Here is a 15,130-nt window from a genome sequence, read left to right as displayed (position 1 = left end):
TACAGAATCTGGTTCTAATTTAAAACTGTTTAAAAGTCATTTTGATAGCCGATTGAGATATAGCCTGTTCCAGGCTCTCTGATACCAGGGATGACGAGTAAGCTAAAGGCACACGCGAAAATATGAGCGCGTGATCTGGGAAAAGGGGTTTCCTTCCGTTTAAGTAACGCTCTTTATTAGTTCCAAAAAACAAACATTCTTGATTACAATAAACAATTCAATAAAATTGAAGAGGCATCTGTTAATAACACAGCGTTTAAAACGTTCGGTCCTAGTCTGAGGAAGTACATAGGAATGACCACGATTCCTTAGCGATCTTGTTTTGAAAAATTGGGAGCAGATCTACTAAAGGGCCTTCAGTAAAAGTAGTTATAGTCTTCCATAAGTTATGATCTAAGGCCTCTAAAAGACTTAAAACGAGTGAAAACTCCTTAAGGAAACCAATACGAACTGTTCTTTTCTGAAACTTGTCAATTTTGAAAAGATACTTATCCTAACTAGCAACACCCCATACTGAAATGCCATAAGTAAAAATAGGTATAATCAAAGTGTGGAAGAGGTGATGTAGAGAGTCTAGCCGTATAGCCATATTTCTTGCACACTCGTAATATGTGCATACGCCTCCCTGCTTTCGTGTTCGCTCTTCCTGATCTCTGATGAAGACTAAAATCTTTGAAGATTCTTTTTTCAATTTTGTTGGTGGATCCAGGCGATCGCGTCAATCAGGGACTTAGTGCTAATCAAAATTTAGGCTCTGGAATTACGTGAAGATTAAGGGAAAGAACAGATGATATGGACTTAATTTCCCACGGCCGATTGGCTCTGTGCTCATTGACCACGGGCCATTACCATTTCTGGATCCAGTTTCGTGCGTTGTGACTGAACTACGCAATAGTACTCTTCTGGAAAAGTCTTTCACTTCCACACCAACTGCAAGAGACTGGTCCTTGGCAAATTGTCTAAGCTTTACATTGTTTGTTTTTTACCTCATCATTCACTTCACATACTTCAGACCACCACTTTCTGTGTCTGTTTGGACCGGTGTCAATTTTGAAAGAGTGTGGATCATGGAGGCTGGCAAAACGAAGCGAATGACGGTCGTAAGACACCCTTCCAGCTTCAAAACTTATTGACTGTTGGTCAGGGTTTGAGACCTTTCCCATCCTTACACCTTTTTATCACTGCCTTGGGCCTGGTATCAATTTTGCCGCAAAGGACGCTGGGTTGTTCAAAATGGCGGCAAAGGTGGAGCTTGGAAGTTGCAACTTTCTAAGATCGAACGTTAATTATTTACATCAAAGTCTTCAAATATACGGACAAAAGGACCCAAATGCACAGCAATACAGGCTAGTCTGGACTGATGGACAAAGCGTATGGATACTGCCTGTGAATTTCCAATCTAACGGAAAAGAAATTTCGTGTACTACTACTTCAGCACAAGAGCCATCTTTAGTTGGAGAATTTGACGGCTTTGTGTTTGGCGTCTCGTGTAGTGCATTTACATGGGGATCCAATGGATGTTTTATTTCAGTTATTTTGAAAGAAAAGGTCGTTGTTTTGTTCAGGCAACGTGGGAAAACTGTGGTCAAGGTCGTGAAAGAGTACCCTACAGTATCTGTTCCTCAATGCTGCGAGTGGCATCCCTATCATCCAATCTTAGCTGTGCTGTGCAAGACTTCAGCAATGCTTTTATGTTTTTCAGAAGAACTAGAGTGTATTGTGGCTCCAGTCCAAACTTCTGACAGGTGATTAACATTCAACATTACTATTGATTTTTTTAATTTAATTAGTTGCTATTGAGATATTAATTAATTAATTTTTCTTTTATATTGTCAAACACTTTTATCATGAGCCCGTGGCTCGGGGGATTGGGAGACCACCCCCTGTGTATCTGACATTAAATAAATTATCTTATCTTATCTTATCTTATTGATCAAATTCCCGCTGCATAAACTTACATTGTAAAGATCTATAATCCTAAGTTTGTTTATTTAGACGGTAAGAATTCCCCTTTAACTGAGTGAAAAAATCCCAAAATGTTCTACATTTGATTATGAACTAACTTTTACCCCTAAAGCTCTGTTGGTAAAGTACTTTTTGTAAAGGAAGAAAGGAAAAAAGAACTTCTTTTTCCTTCCTTCCTTTACATGTTTAAAAATAGGAAAGGTGTATTCTGGTCAGCGTGCAAAGAAAGTAGTGTCTGAAAGCCCGGGGCTAGTGGATTTTGCTATCGGGCTAGTGGATTCTGTTCTTAACTTGTCTGATGGGCAAGTGAAGTATTTTGAGGAATTCAACTTACAGAAGAAGTGTGAAATCAATAAAATTAGAATTATGCTGCTCATCAAAAAATTTTGGGGGCTAGTTGAAATGATGTTTGGGCTAGTAAATGCTAACTTCAGCTTGCCCGACTGGCAAGCTGTAAAAATGACTTTCTTTGCACCCTGAATCTGGTATTGTTTTATACAAGGATAGGGTACTAAGATCTTAATTTTATTAGTGCTATATTTAACAATTATTCTTAGAAATCAAGGTGAATATCGGCAGAATGCAGCGAGGTAAATATTCCTAAAGCCACTATTCACCAAGATTAAAACAGTTATATCAATAATGCCACACTTTCTGTCCTGTTTGTTTACAACCACAATATCTGGTCTTTTAGCTTCTATTAGTATTATTATTATTATTATTTATATTATTATTGTTGTCATTATTATTATTATGCCTTTAGAGTTTTCAAACTGAAAAAATTCCACATTACTATACTGTGGGTACATTTTGTAAAACTGCGATTGCTCGTAACATCAAGTTGACAACACTTGAAGCAGAACTACAGGTACATGTATGTAACTAAACAACCTAACTTAAGTTAATTCATTTCAGAATTTTACAGACTTGTTCTTGGAGTAATGATGGCGGAAGTCTTGCAGTAGCAGTAGAGGAAAGTTTATGCATTTTTATGTGGACAGAATTAAGGGAACCTAAACAGTTTTCCTTTGTTCAGTGGAATAGTCTGGAGCTGACAGGGAAGATAAAATGCATTGTCACATGGCAATCTTCATCTTTTATAGTTGCTACAGAACTTCCTTTGGACAAGCTTTGTGGTATTAATAAAACTGAGAGAGACTTTTTTGAGGTTGAAAATGAAAGCCAAAGTTATCAAAATGGACCAGACTCCTTCGATAAGAGCTTGGATGATGCTGAACATCCAGTTCTTGTGCAAAAAACAAATCATGAGCTACCTTCTATGTTAAAGTTGAAGCCAAGAAAGCATGAGCTAGAACAACCAGTAGCTTTGGCTCAAGTTATTGCCATTTGTTGTGAGGGTCCCAAGCCATATGAGATGTGCAGAACAAGTATCCAAGGACTTATTTCACCTGAGTTGCTCTTGTTTCAGGTTTGCATCTAAAATAAAATAAATTATTATTTTCCTATTTAGAACTGTAATGCCTTTTACCTGCTCCATACTCATGTCTATTCATTGTGCAATGAAGGTCTGTTTTACAGCTTGTCTGAGTTAGCATTTACTAGCCCAAGAGTCATTTTAACTAACTCTCTCTCTCTACCCCCCCGGCCCCCCCGCCAAAAAAAAAAAGTATATGTATATTATTATTTATTCCTGACCAGCAAGATTGATGACAGAGGCCCTGCCAGCGGGGGGGTCCCATGTCGCCCATCTGAATTTTAAAACGTCTCGTGTCGGTGTTTATTAATGCTTGTCGCTTATTGTCGGCTTTGCTGTCACTGTTGCAATTTGGCCAAGGGAGGTTGTCTCTTGTCGTGATTTCATTTTGCGCCCTGTCACTACTTTTTGGGCCGTGTCGCTTATCGGAATTTACCCTGGCAGGGCCTCTTTACAGCTGTTCAGTCTGTAATTTGAATTCCCCCTGTCAGATAAGTTGAGAACAGAGTTGCCTAGCCCATTAGCAAAATCCACTAGCCCTGGACTATCAGATATAACTTTTTTTGCCCGCTGCTATATGTCAGAGACTAAAAAATTAATTAGAGGTCGAGTTAGCCTATACATGTACCTTCATGTGTGACCACCTCTCTTAACCTTTGTAACTCCCAAGAGTGACCAACAGCAATTTTCTTGTAATTTTATCATTCCATATTCAAGAGAAAAGGTTGTCAGAACTAAGAAAATGATCATCTAAGGGACATAATTTGCCTTTATCTTTTATCAGTTTCTCATTTGGGGAGCAAGGGTGGCATAGTGGTGAGAGGATTCACCTCCCACAAATGTGGCCGAAGTTCAAATCCTGGCATCAATGTCATACGTAGGTTGAGCTTGTAGTTGGTGATCAGGCTATGAGAGTTGACTCTAGTGGTGTAACGATTAATTGAATTCTCGATTAATTGCGATTATGAACGTTCGGTTTGATTCACGATTCTTTGTTTCCACATTATGTTATGAGAAGTAAGGAACATTTACATAATTGAATCGAAATACTCGAAATCACATCGAATCGTTACACCCCTAGTTGACTCCCCTCTTCTAAAAAACAAACGTTTTCAAATTCTAATTCCACCAAGAATCTTGTAGACAAAGAACCACTATGTAAATGTGCTACCTCTGCCTCTTGTTACTTTTATTTTTTAATTTTTATGGAAATGTATAAGATCAGTTTGGAGAATTTGTAAGAGGATAATTATTGGGACTTTAAGGGTTAGGCAAGAGGAGGTACACATATAATGACAAAATGCTTTTTCTTCTTTTCTCTCATACAGCCTCTGACAAAATCTGTTGTTGTAGGAAGTCATTGCTGCAGCAAGCTTCACTGCTATTCTCTTCAGAAATCCACTCTGACTGGTAAAACTGAGTTTCAGGCTCAAAAGGAGGTGATAGAACTGGATCCTGACTATAAACCTAAAGGAATATGCACAATTCCTGGAGATGGACAAAGCTTTCTTTGTTTACTTGGGAAATCAAAAGAACCAGTTAACCTGACTGCTTTTCCGCCATCCACGAATACTGACCAATATGATGTTACCCTAAAGTGTTTCACTACAGTTCCTTCTAAGGACAGTGTGAGGAAATCTGATGGAACCTTTAATCAGCAAGAAAACAATGATCAGTCCAGTGAAGATTCACCATCTTTGAGGCTTCCTGACGGAAGTGTTTTTAACGGATTAATTAAAGTGGTGGAAAATGAGAATGCATCCTTGATCTCTGAACTGAAACCTTCTCATGGTAATGGAGAAATCAGTGACAACTCAAAAGATGTTATTAAAGGTACGACTGTTATACACGCAATGTACTATGACTTTTTGATTTATCTCAAAATTGCATGTAGTTTTGCATGTCACCTTGAGAGCATTATATTTTTTGTCCAAAATGTTTTGTTATTTGGACCTCTCAATGGAGATGCTTTTCTTTCTTTTACGCTACTGTACATTTTAAATAAATTATTTACTGCCTTTCTTTTTCAAAGAGTAAGTCTTGTCTGTGTTTATTGTATTGTAAAAGGCTACAATCCCATACAACTCTAGGTCACAGTTTTGCCTACAAATTTTATTTTGTTTTGCAGAAGACCTCAGCAGTTGTTTGAAACAAATTAAAGAGTTAAGATCAACTATGATGAGTACACTTTCAGAGATAACTGCAAATGTTGCTGCACTGGAAAAGAGAATTATTGAAATGAAATCAAATAATATGGATGAAAAACACAAGTGCCCCTTGTATCCATTACCAGATGCTGCAGGTACAGATATTTTATTCTAGTTCTCTCTTCTTGAACTCAATGGAAATGCTTTTCTCTCAGAGAAAATTATTGCAAGTCATTATTACATTGTGTGTCAGTTCTGTCTGGCTCCTTTTTGCCTGTGTTCTTACTTCAATAAGTCACACAAAAATTTGCAACAAATGATAACAACATTATTCATTGTGCAAGTGAAAACATTTTTAGACTAGTACCCTCCAGTTACAATGTAAATGAAAGGATTATGTCAACTCTGACATCTTTATTTACAGTACTTAGTTGTGTTTCCCACCAGAATTTGTCTGTGTGATGTGGACAGATGAACTAACTGGGGCAGTGGAGCAAGAGAATTTCCTTCTTGACAAGGGGCGACTAAAACTTAAGACTGTCAAGCAAGCCTTTAATGCTTCTCTGGTGCGGATATCTATTGGTAAGTGAAAGAGGGCAATGGGATATTTTCAATCTTGTACCAACATTTTTCCACCTCGTGAGGATAATCTACCATTTTTCTACATTTTGTAATACAGAGTAGGACTTAGCCCAGAGGAATTGAATTTTAAGATGAGTCAAGTGCAAGTGTGGGTGCGACTATAAAGGAATTTTCAGGTGGAGATGTGCCCAAAATCCCTTCCTTTCCTAGAGCTGCTATTTTTCAGAAACTTCTTAAGTTGTTGCTTTCTTTGTTATTAAAATGAGTTGTGGGTAAATTTAGATTTGATTATTTTTTTATTCCCAGTTTCCCTAGTCTAAAAATCTTCAACCAACTGAACAGTTCCGTGGAACAAGATACCTTATTCTAGACCCAAACTTTCTGATTTCTGACTAAGCTGACTATTGTCTATTCCAGATGAAGCTGCTTGAAAACCATACCATACACAGTGGCACATACATGAGGGTGGTGAATAGGGGTATGCAAATCCACCGATTCGTTATGATTTATTAACCAAATCTGCTGTTAAAATTTTGTCTGAATCTGAAATCTGGGCAAAATTACTTTTATTACACACACAGTCCAAAATCTGGGCCCAAAAATGGATGAATCTGCAATCCGCTGCAATTGCAGGATGCAGAAATCCATTAAAACCTTGCTTTGAATCCGAAATCCGGGCAAAAATATTTTCAAAATCTGCTGATCCATTTGCCTATTCACCCCCCTCATACATGCAGCTACGTAGCCTCAGGTGTCTAGGGCTGGAGTTTGAGTTACATGGCCTTTAGTTACACCAGACCTTCACATCAGCAAATTAAACCCTTCACAGTTTGGATTCCTTTTCACATGTAGGTGATCTACATGTACTACTGACAGCTTGATCCAAGCTACATTTGAGCATAGTTTAAATAACAGTTTCTTGATTAAAACGTGTTTTTCATGTTGCAGGTAATGTCGCTTGTATTGTTTCATCTGGAGAGGGTGGCTTTATCCCCATGAGATTTGTAAAGGGCTCTACCGTTCAAATGTCTGGACATTCAAAACATCAGTACAGCAGCAAAAGCCAATCTTAGTACTGTTTAGGACAAACAGCTGTATTGCTCTGTACATTTCAGATTTCTGCTTCTCTTGTCAAGTCTTGAGTGAAAAATAATGTACTTTTACATACATGTAGTATGCAAAAATTTAATAAACACTATTTATTCTTGATTATTGTTTTTGTTTTCCAATGAAAAATCTCTCTACTGCCATTTCTTCTCAAGTCTTGATGATCAATTTTTTTCTCTTTGGCTTGTCTGACTTATGACATGTTGGCTTGTTATTAACTTTGATCCTGTTTAAAAATAATTGCAAATTGCAAATTATTTGTTTTAACATAGTAAAGAGGTTTAGAGTTCTTGTTACCTTCGGCATTGCACATTTGATTTTGAAGAAATAAACATAATGCTAGAGAACTTTTTGATGGACTCTTACTGCGCTTTTCACAAACATGCGAACTCTAAAGTTCAAAAGCCGCCTTCACAATTGCGTTTTTCGCTGCCGTCAATCATAATTACGATCACAAGCAACGAACCTGGAAACACAGAAACACACAAAACGGATTGATATCCACCAATCACAAATCACAAACCTTGACCTTTTGAACCCGTTAAAGCTAAGTTTTGTTTCCTAAGAGGTCTGTTAAGATGATTGACGGCAGCAAAAAACGCAATCGTCAGTTGGATTTTGAACTTCAGAATTCGCATGTTTGTGAAAAGCGCAGTAAAACGTTAGTAATAATCATAGTGTGTTTATTCAGATATGAAAAGGCAGATAATCATTATGATTAATTTTCCTAATACACCAATATTGGTTCCACCTAAACCATCACCCATAATTTGATAGAAACTACATCTAATATTTGTTGGATGTTGTAACTGCAATGTTCTAACCTGTGAACAAGATTACTTTGCTAAAGAAGCCTGCTGGTTCCATGCAGGTCTTAAACTGACTTAGGAGACACCATAGGTCAGAAAAGAAAGGGAGTAACACAAAGTAATGTTTGTACATGTATAATAATGTTATTCTGTAAATTTGAAGACATAGAGGACCTCAGTGAGTTTGTGTAGCAGGTCACAGACTGTCCATTCTTCACTGTGCATGTATCTCCAGTAGTTTTCAACAGCAATGGTTATGTCTCTGTGAGACGATGCAAAATTAAGGTCTTCCAAACATGGGATAGCGCAAGGTTTGTCACCATCCAAGCCAATCCCTACCTTCAGGCTGCCATCTGTTGGATTATATTTCATTGCTCTCTCTTGCTGTAGACCATTATTTGGATAGCTGTAGTAAGCTAAATATTGGTTTAAGAAACAATGGTATAAAATTTCAAATATTTCTATCAGTCTGTTTCCAAGCTGAATGCCAGACCAGTCATTTTCCTCAGTGTAGACATCCATCATAAAAACTACTGCAGTTTTCAAGTAAAAGGAAGGGATCAAGGTGTCCTCACATAAACTACAATTGTTTTTCTTGATTTTTGGCAGAAACATACTTGCTACATGTTTTGAAAGTTTGTAACAGTCTACAGCCAAATTGTTGCGGTGAAATCTGCACAGCTCTGTTTCATAAAAGAGACGTTGTCCAACCAAAGGGTTTCGACTGATAACTGCAATGACTCCTGTGTTCATTCGCATACACTCACTCTGAATGTAGGAAAGATGAATTGCATGAAAACCATCACCAACAAGGACAGTCTGAAGTCGCTCGGTGTTAAGAGGAATCCCAAAACATACATCAATAGACAGGGTAAAACCTGAATGTGGTCCAGAGGTACATTGTAAATGAATGGTTAAAGTCTGATTCTTTAGAAATACCCTCATCATGTGCATGTCACTTTCCTGTAACATTTCCCATTCCACTGGTAAATGTTTCCTTAAAGTGTCACGGAAAACCTGGAGGAGAAAAGCATTTGTAAGCAATTTGCCATAGGAAGTATCCACAAAAGAAAACTGGCTCAGGAAAGAAAGAACCTTGTCAGACATTTGTTCATGAAGCCGTGTTTGTACTCCAAGTTTGATATACAATAGTTCTGCCATATGTGGATCAGCCAGCACAGGAAGGGCAACAGTGACATCAAACTCATCAGGGTGGCCTATCTTGGTACCCTCTGCCATACTTCCCGTTTCTATGATGTAGCAATTGGAGAATATAGGGCATGCTTCCTGCAGTTCAAGGATGGTCTTGTCCATTAAACTTCTTACTAAATGTCTGATGTATTGACTAATAGCCTCATCAATGCTGATTCTTGGTAAACATTTTTGGATAAAATTGTGTAATACAGAATGTTGTGAAACTGGAAGTTGCAATTCACGTTTAAAATGAGGTATCTCAGGTGTGTTAATCTCTTTATTGCATTTAAGGGTTTTATTCATATATCTGTCCCCTGTGTCTTGCTCTGATTCAACAATTGTGGGTTGCCTCTCTTTAGAGTCATCTGCTCCTTTTCCCTTTAAACCAATCTTTGTTTCCACTAGAGTTTCTTTGGATCGCACTTCTACGTTGATGCAAGTGTCCTTGTTAATACAGTCAAGTGTATCAAGGTCTTCCTTTGCATTTCCACCTTCAGAACTCTGTTCCGTCTCAGATTCTTCTGCTGCAAGTGGAACTTCACACTCCCCAGCGAAAGAAGTGTTCTTCAGAGTAAGATCCTTGGCTACGATTTCTTTGCTTTGTCTGTTTGATTCCTCTGTTGGACTGTTAGTTCTTTGTTCTTCTGAACTCTTGAATGTGTTGCTGTTTGAATTTAAATTAAAACTAAGAGTGTTATCTGGCGTGATACCTGGAAACTGATCATTCCCTTTGGCTTCTCTTTGTTGGTGGTCATCCACAACTTCCGGTTTCGATATGTCGGGATTTCCTTCGGCCAGTGTTACCTGTGTCTTTTCACAGCTGTTTTTACCTTCATTCACAGTTAAATCTTTTTCTCCTGCCTCACTGTAAATCTTAAAAGCTACTGATACTAAGTCTTGCAGGTCGGATAGCAGGTTAATTGCTCTTTGGATGGAATCATTCACTCCCTCTGAGGAGTGCTCGGGCGTGGATTCCTTCTCGGTGTTAGCTTCATATGTTACCGGGTTTAATTCGTTTTGTTTGGTCTCTAGCAAACTAAAATGATCCCAGTCTCCTTTTTGTGAGGCCTGACTTTCACTGGTGGCGTTTAAAGGCACGCTACGTTGAGTCTGTGGATTGAAATCCCAAGTACTGCTGTCTGTGTTGTTGGTGCGCCAGTATTCATACGGCCACACCGGCCTTACAACCATCGGTTGCTTCGAGTCTCTCTCTTTAATTTTGACATCTTTTAAAAATCTGGCATGTAATCGTTTTTCAGACGTCGTGGATTCTTCTTTAGCCAGAATTATGGCTTCAATGTGGAAAGGGCTAGGTTGAGGGCTTCTCTCTAGGCCAACTTCCGCCATTGGTGAGACGATAGATAAGCAAAAAAACTAAAGCAAAAAATAGTGGCCTGTGGGCGCATGCCTATGCAGAAGGCAGAAGTGCCGCACTTAAGTGCCGCACAGATTTGTGGTTATTAGCTCCAGTCGCTCCAGTTTCCTTGCGGTTGCTCTGGCAAAACAAATATGGCGGATGAGTATTGGCGGGTGTGGAGGTAAGGGTTGATTCCGTTTCAGCTGTGAATCTCGAGGCTTACAATGGATCTCGCTGCAAGAGTTCAGAAAGAACTTGCATCGGAGGAGAAGTGTTTAAAGATATCCTTTGTTCTGACATATTTTGCGTTAATGTAACTGTTATTAGAAACCGGTGTGCTCACATTTTATGATGACAATTTAACTAGTCACTCATGCATGTTGATGTAACGTTAGCTGGTCTCCAATAAGGTATTTCTTCTTCTTTAGTTCAGGGCAATCTGCAGCTGCCAATAACTCAATGCAGCTTAAACTTGCGGACACTGATCTTTGTGCGTTAGAAGTCTTTTATTCCGTCAGAAAATTTAAATATAAAGCCTCGATCCAGTCAAAAGCTATTGAGTTTACAGTCTGCTTAACTGCAAATATTAAGCCCTAGATAAGCAGGTTAAGCTCATGTTAAGCGTTCAAAAGTTCTGAAAGATTTACGCTTAAGCTTACGTGTAAGCTTATCTTCGTCTGATCTGTTGGACCGGATTTTCAAAACTTGACCAGATGGCCATTAGCAGGTGAAGCTTTTTAACCCCGATGCATTTGTCACTGACAACTTTAATGATCGAATATTCGACTGTGGACATTTAACCTTTTCCTAAAACAGCTTATTCAGGCTTTACTCCTTCTTTCTTGGAAACCATTTGAGATTCGTGAGCTATGTCAATTCGCATTTCTTTTAGATGGTTTCTATTTCTGTTTGTTACAGTGTATAAAATTATATTATGCCATAGTGCAATGACAGGCTTGTGTAAAACAAATTAAATATTCCAGTAGCAGAAGGGTTCGGCAATTTATTATTGATGATCAGTGTTGAAATGCTTCTTCATTCAGAGATATACATGTGCTATTTATTGCAGCTCCAATAACTTCACGTAATTTTAGGATATCCATGTACAAACTGTAGCTGTATTGACAAAATACTATCAAGTTAGAGTTTGTGTCAATTCTTCCTAGTATATAACTGTTGTAAATTATACAGTATGGATGGACATGGTGTCAACCCCTGCCCTTAACCCACATTTAAATTGACAGTTTTAATCTAAAGCAGCAGACAAGAAACATGTGTTTTTCTCATGTATGTATTGAAATAATTATAATAATTACAGGTTCTACCTAACGATTTTGCAAATATATTATGAATATTTGATTACCTCTTTCTGAAAACATGTAGCTGAAAACATGTAGCTGCCCTTTTTCAAAATGCACAGCTGTTGAGACAAATGCATGGTTTGTTTGAATAGACACATCATTAGACTGCTATAATGAAAGGTGTCATTGATGTAGACTGTGAGCAGTCTCTTCTTTTTCCTTTGAGTCACATTAGATCAAGAGAACACACGAGGGGTGACAAGAAACAGGGGTGCCACAATCTCTCCTCCCTTAATAAAGTTTGTACCATTAATTTGGGTAATATTGCTTTTTTGCTAATGGTAAATGGCTCTGAGAAAAGAAGGAAAACCGCTCATTTTCTATTCATTATGGTATAATGGTATATGTAAGGGCTCATTTTATTTTTTTTCTCACAATGGCCACTTTTTTATTTATGATGTATCAACTGCATGCTGTTGGTCTTTGATAGGTGATGGTGTCAATTTGCTGTGTGGTACTGTTAGTATCATCTAGGCACTGTTAAACACATTTAAACCTCACTCATGGTTGCTAGGTCTTCATCTTAAGCACAGTATTGTTATTGTAAGAAGCTATTCCCTCAGCAGTCCACTGTGATACCAATCAGCTGCTGTGGTATTTCATCATAGGCACACACACTACAGGAATCTCAATTCCAATCCAATCAAATGCTACACAAAAACTTTATTATTATTTTTTTTATAATGCTGTGTGATAAATAACATTTCCTTAACAATGAATACTGTACTACAGGAGTGCTGATAAAGGACAACAACAAAGTGGACTGTTTGCTTTCTCTTGTGTCAAGAGACTCAGAAACTGGGTAATTATTATGTAACAAAATTATCTAAACTGATTGGCTATCAGTAGCCCTGATTTCAGCATTAATGGCACATTATGTAACAGGACAGTATGCGTCATGCTCAAGTAACTGGACAGTGTGCTGTACTGCAGGTATCATCCAATGGGCTCTTTTTTTTGTCTTGTAAAGAATTTCTTGGAAGATCTTTTTTTTTGTCTTATTTTATTATTATATTGTTAATTCATGATTAATTGACTCATATTTAATAACTTGTGTGGATTACACACCAGATTGGACTCTCCTCTGCCCTATTATGGTTATTAATTTTATTTTCAAGAAAAAAGTTTTAAAGGATTTCAAGTTTCACTCCTCCCCATGTTGGCTCAAAAAAGGTCTTGCTCTATGGTCCCGGACCCTTTAAAGGTTTTCATACTTGTTTGTTCAAAGGCTAAGTACCAGGCAAGTCATCTTCTAACTAAATCATAGACTAAAACAAGCACTCAATGACCCTGGCAAAAGCAAAATGGAATTACAGCTTTTCCAGAAGGCAAGGTGTAATTCAAGATTTTTCAAGCTCTGATGGGATGCCAGAGACATCCCCAATCACCAACCATCATTCTGTAACATCCTCGTGACCATCACTATGATTTCAAGTTGCTGGGTTTGTATGTCACAGGTCAAAATAATTATATTTAGGGTAAAATTTTTTAACCTAGATTGATTCTCAATTTTTTTGTCTGTTAGCCCTAATTCATGAATGATTAGGGATAGGAGACAATAAAGAAAATGTGGAGAATACACCTAGGTTAAAATATTTTAACCTGAATTTAATTTTAAATTTCGACCTATATAATTATGCGATTAGGCAAGCAATTGAACATCTAGGAAGGTCTTTGGTTCTGTTTGCCTTTTGTTTCCTGTAAAAGTATGCAGGGGTCATGATCAGAGTAGCTTGGGAAAAGCCCTGTCCCCCACCCCTACGTGACAGCCCTGTGTCCTATTATCCCTTTCCACCCTACTTGTATAAAATATTAGCACAGTTAAACCCATCCAGTGTATTCAGCACAGACACCCTTGAGACTTGGCCTGCAAGGAGTCCACTCAATAAAAGTGAGCACTAGATACACATGTACATGTATTAGGTTTGTTGTATAGAAAATATGGATGGGAAGAAAAGTGTGAGACTGTCTGACACCATTAATGTGTCCAGTAATACAGGGTGTTCATTTTATATATCAGCGGGGTCCACTGAAGACAAGTTTCTCTAACTAACTTTCTTTTTATTTTGACAGACTGATCATCTTTCAGTGGCAAAGTGATTTTCAAGAACTTTCTCCCCTTATTCTTTATGTTCTGGCAATCCGTGGACCCTTCTCTTACGCAACTGTTTCTGGTACGGTGCAGTTTTTATGATACAATACCGTCCAAAGCAAATTACAAACCCATGGTTGATTACTAATTCTGATTCTGAAGACACCAATAACAGGGTCGTTGTTAAAATTTTAACTTGCCTGGTATGTGCAATGAGTGGAAAGGGAATCGAACTTAGCCAAGAGTCATGGTCTTGGTGGCTAGGGGAACTCGCTGGTCACTTCTGGCCCTTAGTGACAGCTCTGTCAACTTTTTTGATCAGTGTTTTTAGCAATTATTCCTCGAGACCGAATGGGCTCTGAGTCAATAGCCCATTCCGCCGCTATTGACTCAGAGGCCAGGAGGGCGAGAGGAATAATTGTTTTAGTAAAATCCAACTAGCTGGTCAAAAATATCGAGACAAAACAACTTTAGCTGGTTAAAGCTAGACTTTAATCCTTTTTTGCTGCTAAAAAGCCGGCACTCTCGCTACTAGTGGGCTATAACGTTATAGCCTAGTAGTAGCTCAACCAATCAGAACTCAGCATTGATAATAGACCACTAGGTGGATTTTACTAAAATGTAATATACGTCTATCACTATCTCAAGTAGGATTTGGTATTCTTTTTAACTTCTTTTATCCATTTCAGTATTACCCTCTGATAAGTACTATCAGAATACATGTAATACAATATTTTTTTGGCAAATTTACAAGGCAATAAATTAATTAACTTTTTATTTTATTGTATATTCCTCTCATCCATCAAACAGGAGGAGAAAATGTCTCAAAAGAAATTTCTGGTAAGGTGTATGATCTAATAATAACTACTGTATTATATTATTGTTATGACATGGAGACAGCTTTTTGACTTTCAACTCAGTCAAAAGGGGGGCACGTTACTTAAGACCTTCCAATACACAGTCGCTACATGCATGACCTTTATTTTAAAAATAAGAATTTAGCATTAATTTTTGTGGTTATTGTCATAGATTTGCATTGATACTCTTCCATTTTTATATTGAGCTACTGCATGTAGACACT

General features: G+C 37.8%; 3 protein-coding genes across 3 annotated transcripts in view; 2 read left to right on the top strand and 1 right to left on the bottom strand.

The window, feature by feature from the left end:
- The first annotated feature begins 1,223 nt into the window (after positions 1–1,223).
- LOC140952610 (WD repeat and coiled-coil-containing protein-like) lies at positions 1,224–7,319 on the top strand. The gene is made up of 6 exons (XM_073402044.1): positions 1,224–1,745; positions 2,881–3,394; positions 4,729–5,233; positions 5,529–5,702; positions 5,995–6,129; positions 7,078–7,319. The coding sequence occupies exons 1-6, from the start codon at positions 1,234–1,236 to the stop codon at positions 7,200–7,202; spliced, it is 1,965 nt and encodes a 654-aa protein (XP_073258145.1). The 5' UTR covers positions 1,224–1,233; the 3' UTR covers positions 7,203–7,319.
- Positions 7,320–7,875: 556 nt separating this feature from the next.
- Positions 7,876–10,586, bottom strand: LOC140930561 (uncharacterized). Its single transcript, XM_073380284.1, has 2 exons — positions 9,141–10,586; positions 7,876–9,062 (listed from the first exon to the last, which is right to left on the bottom strand). The coding sequence occupies exons 1-2, from the start codon at positions 10,584–10,586 to the stop codon at positions 8,190–8,192; spliced, it is 2,319 nt and encodes a 772-aa protein (XP_073236385.1). The 3' UTR covers positions 7,876–8,189.
- Positions 10,587–10,742: 156 nt separating this feature from the next.
- Positions 10,743–15,130, top strand: part of LOC140952583 (type II inositol 1,4,5-trisphosphate 5-phosphatase-like) — a 36,968-nt gene continuing 32,580 nt past the window's right edge. Inside the window, exons 1-3 of the mRNA XM_073402021.1 lie at positions 10,743–10,877; positions 12,680–12,759; positions 14,031–14,131. Of these exons, the coding sequence (XP_073258122.1) occupies positions 10,821–10,877; positions 12,680–12,759; positions 14,031–14,131 (238 nt within the window). The 5' untranslated portion in view covers positions 10,743–10,820. The remainder of the gene's footprint in view (positions 10,878–12,679; positions 12,760–14,030; positions 14,132–15,130) is intronic.

This window comes from Porites lutea, chromosome 1 (assembly GCF_958299795.1).
Source record: "Porites lutea chromosome 1, jaPorLute2.1, whole genome shotgun sequence".
Taxonomy (NCBI): Eukaryota; Metazoa; Cnidaria; class Anthozoa; order Scleractinia; family Poritidae; genus Porites; species Porites lutea.
This window is presented reverse-complemented; position numbering and strand designations above follow the sequence as displayed.